The sequence below is a fragment of the Salmo trutta genome, chromosome 6 (genome assembly GCF_901001165.1).
Source record: "Salmo trutta chromosome 6, fSalTru1.1, whole genome shotgun sequence".
Lineage (NCBI taxonomy): Eukaryota > Metazoa > Chordata > Actinopteri > Salmoniformes > Salmonidae > Salmo > Salmo trutta.
The window spans coordinates 57136917-57148590 of NC_042962.1; the positions used below are offsets into that span (position 1 = coordinate 57136917).

General features: G+C 41.4%; 1 protein-coding gene across 2 annotated transcripts; it reads right to left on the reverse strand.

The window, feature by feature from the left end:
• Positions 1–7128: 7128 nt before the first annotated feature.
• LOC115196404 (nuclear receptor subfamily 4 group A member 2) lies at positions 7129–11198 on the reverse strand. 2 transcript variants are annotated; one of them, XM_029757208.1, is made up of 8 exons: positions 10955–11198; positions 10729–10813; positions 9611–10503; positions 9051–9180; positions 8751–8902; positions 8414–8616; positions 8093–8271; positions 7129–7994 (listed from the first exon to the last, which is right to left on the reverse strand). In XM_029757208.1, the coding sequence occupies exons 3-8, from the start codon at positions 10496–10498 to the stop codon at positions 7738–7740; spliced, it is 1809 nt and encodes a 602-aa protein (XP_029613068.1). In that variant the 5' UTR covers positions 10499–10503; positions 10729–10813; positions 10955–11198; the 3' UTR covers positions 7129–7737. The 2 variants fall into 2 exon arrangements, with proteins under 2 accessions (XP_029613068.1, XP_029613069.1); XM_029757209.1 differs by having other exon boundaries at positions 10729–10853.
• Positions 11199–11674: the final 476 nt, after the last annotated feature.

An 11674-nucleotide genomic window follows, 5' to 3' on the forward strand; every position in this document is an offset into this window, starting at 1 on the left:
GTTTAAACTCTAACCCACTGGCCATGTGTTTAAACTCTAACCCACTGGCTTTGTGTTTAAACCCTAACCCACTGGCCATGGGTTTAAACTCTAACCCACTGGCTTTGTGTTTAAACCCTAACCCACTGGCCATGGGTTTAAACTCTAACCCACTGGCTTTGTGTTTAAACCCTAACCCACTGGCCATGTGTTTAAACTCTAACCCACTGGCCATGTGTTTAAACTCTAACCCACTGGCTTTGTGTTTAAACCCTAACCCACTGGCCATGTGTTTAAACTCTAACCCACTGGCTTTGTGTTTAAACCCTAACCCACTGGCCATGGGTTTAAACTCTAACCCACTGGCTTTGTGTTTAAACCCTAACCCACTGGCCATGTGTTTAAACTCTAACCCACTGGCTTTGTGTTTAAACCCTAACCCACTGGCCATGTGTTTAAACTCTAACCCACTGGCCATGTGTTTAAACTCTAACCCACTGGCTTTGTGTTTAAACCCTAACCCACTGGCCATGGGTTTAAACTCTAACCCACTGGCTTTGTGTTTAAACCCTAACCCACTGGCCATGGGTTTAAACTAGTTTCTTTCTCTTTTCTTCCTTTAATATAGCCCTTGTCTATATAGCATTATGTATATGCTGGTATGGTGGATTTGTAGCATCTAGAGCAAGAAAATGTTTCTTTGCAGCCTAGCCACATAATGGGACATTAATTACTGAACAACATGAATGTGAACCTAAACTGATGTCTACAACATGAATGTGAACCTAAACTGATGTCTAGAACATGAATGTGAACCTAAACTGGTGTCTAGAACATGAATGTGAACCTAAACTGATGTCTACAACATGAATGTGAACCTAAACTGATGTCTAGAACATGAATGTGAACCTAAACTGATGTCTACAACCTGAATGTGAACCTAAACTGATGTCTACAACATGAATGTGAACCTAAACTGATGTCTACAACATGAATGTGAACCTAAACTGATGTCTAGAACATGAATGTGAATGTAAACTGATGTCTAGAACATGAATGTGAACGTAAACTGATGTCTACAACATGAATGTGAATGTAAACTTATGTCTACAACATGAATGTGAACCTAAACTGATGTCTAGAACATGAATGTGAATGTAAACTGATGTCTAGAACATGAATGTGAACGTAAACTGATGTCTACAACATGAATGTGAATGTAAACTGATGTCTACAACATGAATGTGAACGTAAACTGATGTCTACAACATGAATGTGAACCTAAACTGATGTCTAGAACATGAATGTGAACGTAAACTGATGTCTAGAACATGAATGTGAACGTAAACTGATGTCTACAACATGAATGTGAACGTAAACTGATGTCTACAACATGAATGTGAACCTAAACTGATGTCTAGAACATGAATGTGAACGTAAACTGATGTCTAGAACATGAATGTGAACGTAAACTGATGTCTACAACATGAATGTGAATGTAAACTGATGTCTACAACATGAATGTGAATGTAAACTGATGTCTAGAACATGAATGTGAATGTAAACTGGTGTCCCATAGGTGGGCTATTGTGTGCCATGTCAATCACTGACAGTGTTATTTTACTAAAGGGCCAGTCTCCTGTTATTTCACATTATCCCCCTCTGCAAAGGCTGACTTCAAAACAGTTTATTCCGAGTATTTCACCCTCACAATGGCTTTGAGGCGTTTACATCTCAGAGGTTTCTTCTGCATCTCAGTGTATTCTTTCTGTATATATTCTCTCAAAGCAGAAATAGCATCAACATATTTTTAAGCATCAGCAACCACTTTCAAGCCACCACCTCTATCTAACCAGGAAGAGAGGATGAGAAAACAAGATCCCCAGTGTAGGGTTAATATGTCAAAGGTCAATGAATAGGCCCAAAGGCTTCAAGAGAAGAAGAAGATGGGGCATATATTTGTTCTATGATAGAGGGCACCCAGTTCCAAGTTCATCCTTTCATACATGTGGAATCATCTACCTGCAGATACAGATGCTGAAACAGACCAACCAGGTAAAGCTCTTTGATTCCCAGTCTTCATCTCATGCTGTGACTACACTCTTAGAAAAACCCTTTGAAGAACCCTTTTTGGTTCCAGCGAGAATCCTATTGGGTTCCATGTAGAACCCTTTCCCCAGAGGGTTATACATGGAACACAAAAGGGTTCTCCTATGGGGACAGCCGAAGAACCCTTTTGGAACCCTTTTTTCTTAGTGTACATATAGTGTACATATAGTGTACATATTGCTTATGGGCAGATTCCTCCCAAGAAGTGTTGTGTGTTCTTGTAACAGGCAAAGCGTTAGAAGTAGTGCTGTTCTCACTGCAGACATTTTTGTTGCTGTGTATTTCTGAACCAGTCACTCCTGAGTCATGTTGTCAACAATTCTATTTGTCATGGTTTCCGGTTAAATCTGAAGAACAACACCCATAGGTTGAATACCACCTGGGGTCCCCACTTCTCCTGGCTTACCAGGGTCTCCCTGTGAGGAGGACAAATTAACCTTTTACAGCAGTGGGCCAAATCAGGGTCAGGACCACACAAAGTGTTTCTTGGTAGTCTTAAACAAATCTACTTTGAAGCAAGTATACACCTCACACACATGGTTATGTGTCACGCCCTGATCTGTTTCACCTGTCCTTGTGCTTCACCCGCCTCCAGGTGTCGCCCATCTTCCTCATTATCCCCTGTGTATTTATACCTGTGTTTTCTGTGTGTCTGTTGCCAGTTCATCTTGTTTGTTCAAGCTTACCAGCGGTTTGTCTCAGCTTCTGTTTTTCCCTAGTCTCTCTTTTTACTCGTCCTCCTGATTTTGACCTTTGTCTGTCCTGACCTCTGCCTGAGTCTGCCTGCTGTCCTGTTCCTTTGCTCCACCTCTGGATTACCAACCTCTGCTTGACCCCGAGCCTGCCTGCCGTCCTGTACCTTGGATTCAGCTCTGGATTATCAACCCCTGCCTGCCTTGACCTGTCGTTTTCCTGCTCCTGTGGTTACAATAAACATTGTTACTTCACAGTTTGCACTTGGGTCTTACCTTGATTCCTGATAGTTATGGGCTTAAAAAAATAAGTCACCTGTACTATGTCAGATATAGAGTTGAAATATACTACATTTTCAGTTTGCATCCCAATATTACACTTTTTATCCATCACAGAAGACTGAAATACAACAACTGTTTACATAGAAACTGGATTTTCTGCAGTAAAAATAAAAAATATTAATTATGCAATTATGAAAAATATTTATAACATTCCACCCGTGAGGCCACTAGAGGGAAATTTGATTGCAGGAAAGGGCAGACATTTTTTTTTTTTGATTTCTGAACCAGTCATTCCTGAGTCATGTTGACAAATCTCATTGTTTTTACGGTTAAATCTAATGAACAGCATCCATGGGTTGAATACCATAGTGATCTTACTGCTTCACAGTCATGTCCAGGTCTGCTGGTTTGGACATTGGAGAGATAGAAAACCTATTAGCAGTGATGTCTGTGTGGTTAACTGACCAGAATACATTAGCCAGTTAAACACCCCAGTGCTTGTACCTGCCTCAGGCAATGCCTAGTAGGATCCTACTGCTAAACCACTAACCATAGGGAGACACTGGGGGAGGAGGATCTGTCCTGCACTGTGCAATAATACACTCTGAGAGAGACAATGTAGGTCACTATCAGAAATCAAAATGTTTTGTTCATAATGAATTAACAGGGTCTAAGTAGATTTGCTGTGCTACTAAAGTATTTCCACTGCAGCACAGGGGCAATGTGATTTCTGATTTCTCTGCAGTGCAGGTTGGAGGAGCTATCAGAGTGAGCTCCCTAATGGAGCCAGGTCAGAATCCTGCCCTGTGCATACAGATTGAGATATGGAAGGTTGTGTCCCCTGCAGTCTGGCCAACCTCTGGTCAAATAGAATCACTCCTCCCTGTGGACCCGCCCTCCTATTAGACAAACCTAGAAACTCTGGGTCTGTGTTTGACCTCACACACACCAGCTCACTCTCTGTAATGGATAGATTTTTTTGTGTGTGTGTGTGTGTGTGTGTGTGTGTGTGTGTGCATGCGCATAACTACAAAGATACAAAATGAGGATCAGATTAAACATCGAGGCTATTGGATGGCTGGTTGGCTGCTCCATTTACTGTGTGATGCATATTAATCTAATGTGTAAAAACCTGTCTCTTTGATCAGGCACCCTGCTATATAGAAATGTGGGTAACGATTCATTAGAATTTGTTTAATTGCTACACAGTCCCAGGATATCGGTTGAAGTACGCAAACATGCAATGAATGTAATTATTACAATCTGTATCTCGTAATGAAACGGATCATCAAGGGTTTGAAAACAAGAATTATTTTGGGAAAGAAGTGGTGTATTTACACCAGACAGTCAAGCAGGATGGGCTTGTGTATTCATCCTATACTCCCTAGTTCCCCCAAGTGCTGTTGTCCAATCCAGTGATTATATTTCAAGTGTCCTATATAAGTGTCCTGACTTCATATTAGCTCGGGTAACCCAAACGTTCACGTGTATCAAGTATTACAAGGCAGGATTTGACCCATTAAGAGTAATTTTAATCCTTTCCAATTATCTTCAATTGTCTAGATAACCATTAACACTAGAGTAATTATAAACGATGCCTTCTCCTTGCTTACCAATCATAATCAAATCCTTTCATGGCTGTTTGGTTGAAAATTAATCTTCAGAAAAAGTCATATTGTGGTAATAAGAGAGGTAAGGATGTCTGTGTTTGTAAAGTATCTGACGGTGCCTCCTGATTCTCAACTAAAATGATTCAGTGGCAAGGTCGGACTGGATATAGGGCAATTCTGGTAAATTCCAGATGGACTGGTCCATCTTTAGCCCAGTGGGCCTGTATAAATAGTTTTTTTTGCACAAAAGTATCATCATTTGGCTAGTAATGGGGGCCTCAAGGGACAAAATGGTCCGGTGTTAGAAATGTCCAGAATGATTTTTTTGTCCCAGTCCGTCCCTGTTCAGTGCATTCACTTGGTTGTCTTCACAGTTCTAGGATTTCTATAATGATTTAAACACATTGAGATCGGGGTTTGTCCTCAGGGTGAGGTAATGCTTTTTAATTGTTGGAAACTCTAGGGATGCACAGTTGCTTGCTAAGCCAATTTAAATCCCAGTGGGCAATTCCACAGAAAATACACTGTAATGCTTGTAGGGGTTTGGTAACCTAAACATTGAGAACATTGAGAAGCAAGACTCATTCTAATGTCTTGACTAACCTTGACCAAGCTCCTCATATTCATCACTCCAGACTTTTGCCTTGTTTCATGTCTCAGAACATCGACTTGGATAGAGGCTTGGGTTGTTTATGTTCAGCTCCCTATCTGCTATAGATGAAATCATGGTATCTTCACACATGGAGGAGGGCCACTACGGTGGCCTGGGTGCAGGGGAGTCTGGGCTGGCCGTGATAAGGGCTTAGGGGCTTTGAAGGCAGCTTTACACTGAGATCAAGGTGGGCCACACAGACCACAACAGAAGTGTTCAGACCCCTAGAAATCCCTATAGAGTTTTACTCCTAAAATAAGCGATCGTCCTTACCAGAATGGCATGGCACTTGAAGGGTCACACAAGCCTAGAAAATAGCTGTCATGAAAAAGTAGTGGTTAATAACTGATTATTGTACAATGGATTACGTCAAATCAATTTGGAATGGAACGGTCTGTTTGGAATCTTCCTCCTTCAACATCAAGACTTTTGCTTTCCCCAAACACCCTCCCCCCCACACACACCTACACACACGCATTTACCATTCATGATGTTGTTGGCCTGGCTGAAAGGTGTTTGATGCTAACAAGAGCCCATCCTTCTGGGATGGCCCCTGCCTGCCACTCTTCATCCACACCATTATCATAAATGTGACATTTCACAGATAATATTGATTACTTTATCTTAGCATTTCAGCCTGCATGACAGGCCGGTGCAGAGAGCAGCGTTTCTATTGATCTCTAGCCTATTAAACCCTCTTGTGAGTATAATCGTTGTTATAAGACCTTTTACTGCCTATAGAATCAATGGTTCACATTTCCAGACAGGACAGAAGAGATGTCATATTTGAAAATCTAAAATTTTCATCTACATGCCCTCCACCAATGTGTAATAGGCATTTTCTAACCATTCCCTGGAAGAGAGACTGGACATATAGGGAGCTGAAATCATACGTATATAATGCTATTTAGTTATTTTGTGAAATGTTTAGTTCAGGACAGAATGTGTTTACTTACATGCCAACACTGAAAAACATTGGCTTGCATGTTTCTTTAATGCCAATCCTATCCTGAGGGTTTGGTTTGGAAATGTCATGTAGACTATTATATAGCAGATCAAATCACACACTCCAGCAATTTGTTCCTACGGTCCATAACGTGAGTCTTATTTCATCTTTCTTAGTTCAGTTGGTAGCGCATGGCGCTTGTAACGCCAGGGTAGTGGGTTCGATTCTCGGGACCACCCATATGTCAAATGTACGTCGCTTTGGATAAAAGCGTCTGCTAAATGGCATATATTATAAAAACACTAAAAGACAACGGTTTGACAATATTGTTATTTGATTGACATTCTGGTTCATGATAAATCCATGTGTAATAACAGAGCACGTAGTCAATATTCAACTCAACCTCTACTGAGGAGAATGAGCTTTCCTCGTCTTGTTGTTGCCGGAGAATCACACTTAGTAGAAAAATAGGCTATAACATTCACTTCACTGGAGAGGAAACTGTGTAGGAGAAAAGTTATTTCTATGAGAACTTACAGTATGATGGGAATAGGTAACATTTTACATTAGGTCTGGTTATACAATTTGGTTTAATTTTATTGTCGTTATTTGGAATTTATCGTCTGACCATCTGATGACAAATATTTGATCTGTTACACTAGTCCTTAATCAATCAATGATTGTCAGACAAATCTGTGGACAAGAAAAATAGGAAAATATTTAGTAGTCGACTATTTAATATTAACAACATATTTCCCCATTATCATGTTTGATGATTTCTGACGATATTTCAGCAACTAAAATAAAGTCAGAAATCCTTATAAATTGCCATCATAAATAATTGTTCATTTAAAAGTGTAATAAACGGAATGAATTTTATTTTGAATGGAAAAACCTGACATTGTAAGCCCCTGACCAATCAAAATGACGAACACATTTACAAACGTTAGATTATTTAGCAGTATACGTTATTAATTCAAATGCAATATAACCACAGTCCAGGTGTGACAAGACAATAAATAGCCTACATAAAACATCTCCCATAAATTATTTGATAAAAAATAAATGTGTATACGTTCCAGGCATATATGTTCCATATACATTATCCAGTGTCTACATACAACAACATAGTTATCGAAAATGGTTAGTTATTAAATTAAAATACTCACAATTCAAAGCAAGACCAAATAGTTCAAGACATCCATGTTCTTCAGAAATCGACGATATTGTAATATTGTCTAACTCTTCATACTGTTTAAATTAAAAACATCTTAAATGTTGTGTTGTCTCTTTTTTTATCTGGCAATGCAGACATGTAGGCCTATAAACATGATCAAGCGCTCTTATGAAGAGAGGTACAAAAACAATGGAAATAAATGAGAGAAAATGCATAATGCATAATATAGGGAACTCAAAAATGGTCATATTAACCTCGCCTATCTGACACGATGAAAAGATATATGGCACCTAAAAGGGCAACGTATCGAGGAAAAGCTTGTCTATTATTGCAGGTGGAGGGACCAAGTCTTCCAGTTTCAAGTAGAATATCCTCTGCAGACCTTGTGTACATAGCGTGCGAAGTTCAGGCAGCTTTCCCAAGAGTTTTGACAAGTGATTTGGTCGACTGACACTTCCATCGTTAAAAGTCACTTTGTCTTTCAAACAGTTCACCATCTTGTTCTGAAGTTCCTCTACTTTCCTGGGCTCCTTCAGCCCATGTCTCTCTGAAACAATGACAGGGTGCAATTCGTTTCAAAACGTAACCCAATGGCATTATAGGCGCATTGATTCAGAATTTAGGGATAGGGTTTTATTAGCCTACCTGTTACTGTGGCAAGGGCGCATATGCAGGAGAATGTTGCAACGTCTATATTCATACTTTGAAGGTTTGCAGAGAACTCCACTATGGTGTCAATCCAGTCTCCAAAGCCGCGCCTACACTGAAGCCTGTGCAAAACCAATCCGTTGCAGAAGATGAGCTTCCCTTCCTCAGGGTTGGACCTGTAATATGATGGAATCGCATGATTAGGATTCGGATACCGACTTGGCAATAAGATCAAATGGATACTATCGCGCGTCATTGTTGTGCGTAAAATGACTATTTATATATGTGCACTTTTTGATATGCTATTGTATAAGATACCTGTAAGCCAAACGCAGAACGAAGAGTTCCAGGAAGGCTGATTCGAAGAGGAGATCTTGGTCCGGTCTCGGCAGATCGGTAAAACCTGGGATCTTTTGCGCCCAGTCGCGGATAATCTCCATGGAGACGGTCAGGACGTCGTAGAACTGCTGCACATGTTGCGTGTCATCTCCGGCGATTTGGCTGTCAGCATTATTCTGGAACTAGAAGGTGATGTTAAGTTGAACTCATAAACCAATGCTCAACGGTATATTTTTAAAACGTATTTTATGACTTATTTTATGAATAAACTGGTGCGCAAAGTGATGTGGACTGCATGACCGAGGCTCGTACTTACCCGGGAGTAGTCCAGTCGAGACAATGAGGGGTTGGAGTCCACATGGGCCCTCACTAGCGCGCTAAGGATGCTGACAGGTGACAACGGGTCTTGAATTTTATGTTTGGAGGGTAACCGGCCCCGTCGCCCCTTTAAACTGGCAGTCCTGACGACTGAATAAAGAAAAACATAAATTAAGTTGTTTTGTATAAATAATTACTATTATGCTTTGAAAAACACATTCTGCTTACAAATAATGTGTAAATACATTTCAAGTCAATGCGTAAAGTTGTGCGTTTTAAGAAGTAGAACAAACCTTACCTTCTTTGACCATTCCCGTGACAAGGCACTTTTGGAAACGGCAGTATTGGCACCTGTTTCTCCGGCGTTTGTCAACTGCACAGTTTTTCCCAGCTAAACACACATATTTGGCATTTTTCTGGACAGTGCGCTGTGAAGAAACACAGAGGAGAACACCTTAGTTGCCATTCGATGCGTTGCCACCTGAAGCTTTGATACATTGATCAAAGATAGCCATTAAAATACTTTTGCCACGCATATTGACAATGGGAAATGAACAGCCAGGGCGTTGCAGTCTCCACCTACTCTCCCAGCTGCATAATGCATCACAGCAGCGGACGAGGCAGACAGTGGGTAAATATAATTCCGTGGCTACTCATAATATTAAGTTGACCCTCTCCCAGTCCTCTATTGGCATGGCAAGGAGATGAAGGTTCTTGATTTTGAAGGGATTGTATCAGGAGCCAACAAACAACACAATGAATCAGTAGCCTAAATATTAAAATACATTTAAATGGAATGTTAGTTGACCGTTAGTTCTAAATGTATAACAATCCCCACAGATATTTAATGTAACATACCTTGAAGAATCCCTTACAGCCCTCGCAGGTGCGCACGCCGTAGTGCTGACAGGCGGCATTGTCCCCACACACGGCACATAAAGCATCGGTGTTGGTGGGAGATCCTTGGCTAGGAGGCGATGGTGCTTGGTTATCCATAAAGTGATGTCCGTGACCGAGCTGGAACGAATAGGGGGAACCCACCCTGTGCTGTTTCCTTAGGGAGCTCGAACCAAAGATGCCCTGGCTCTCCAAGCCATGATACCTGCCTGAGGTATCTGGGTTCACGGACACCTGGAGGGACCCGTCAAATCTCATCTGGCACGTCGACAAAGGACTACCGGTTTGCGAATGCTTGAGAGAAAACAAGGATAATCTGGATATGGCATTTTTCCGCTGCTCCATCCTGTGCGCCACCGCCAAGTAGTCCTGGTGAAAACTGTACAGAGATCCAGAATCATCCCACGCATGGCTGGGTGGACTCTGGAATGTCTGTGTGTGTGGAGAGGGGGGCTTGTAGTAAACTGACCCGGAGGGAGTGACCATCTCATCGGACTGATGCGGCTGGTGGTGGTGACTCTGCTGGTGGTACATGGGGATGTCCTCAACTTTGATGGATGACTGCTCCCCCGGATGGGGCATTTGGAATAGACAAGGGGGTTTGACGTCATAGTTCGAATTGTTACAGTAGCTGTCCACGAAAACACCGACATTTGGAAGATTGGTGATAGTGGCTGATGTGATTTCTGTGTTGGTCAGGTCCATGCTAAACTTGACAAACTCGGGCGTTAGGAAGTCGCAGTTATGGCTGTGGTGCTCTCCAGCGGCGTGGAAGCTGCTTGCGCTCTGTTGCGAAGCGGGACTAGCTCCTTGAGGTGACGATCCGCACTGAGCCTGGACGCACGGCATAGCTGCTATAATGAGAGAGGGAGACATATACTTATATAAATCGATCTCCTTGTCAAGCCATAATCCCATCCAATGCAGATGCATTGCACGTAAATTAGAATGTTTGCGTAAAAGCTCACGAGACGTATATGATTAGCCTATTCTGTCACCACTCTCTAGAACAAGTGCCAACAGTAAAATCATTGCATCTGTAATAGGCGCAACGTCTCTAACATTATTTGTAGTCTTACCTTCAGTTGAATGACTATTTTCAAAGACACAATGTCCGAATCACTTCCTGGAGTTATGATAATATCCACTCGATGTTGCTCCCTGCTAAAGAATTCGAAAAAAATCTGTCACAAAAATGACAAACCTGTAAAGATATGAATTTATAAGCAGGAGATTACTTTCTGATCACATTAATGTTACACTGTTGAAAACAAAATATGAATTTGAAGACAATTAAACCAATACCTTAAACTGTCACCCGGTGCACCATAATACATCAATTTAGAGGATTACATCTTCTCTGCTGTATCCATATCCAAGTGCAAAGGCAGTATTGTGAAGAGAACGGGGCAGATGGCCATGCACCTCCCCAACTGGCTACTAGACTGGCCGCGGTTGACACTGACAATGTGCCTTTGTTTATGTGGCTCCGAGTCGGAATACCGCTGCCCACGTGCCAAAGACACTGGACGTCATCGAGCATTACGCGCACCAATCCCTTCCAAGGATGGATGTTTTACATACAACTGTAAACGCACGATAGCGTACAGAATCTAATAGAATAGAATAGAATGTTTAAAAAAAAGGTTGACATCATCATACAAGAATGATAAAAAAACATCACATAATAATACACATGAACGCATATGGGTTGGCGAAATGCCTGATGAAAACATAGCAAAAAAACAAATAACAATCTCACCTCAATTCCCAACTAACTTAATGATATGCATAGTTGCATTTACAGCAGCCTACGCCAAATATAGAGGCATGTACGAAGATACTAAACAACAATCATGTAAAATCATGACTAGGGCTGGTGACACTAGTTGCACCATAGTGACCCCGCACAACTGAGGATGGGGATTCCTGAGGAAAAGTTGTGCAATTTTGTCCTTCACCTACCTCATTATTATAGCAACGCCCTCTCCAACCTGATTGGATAATTGTGTAACCCCATTGGTC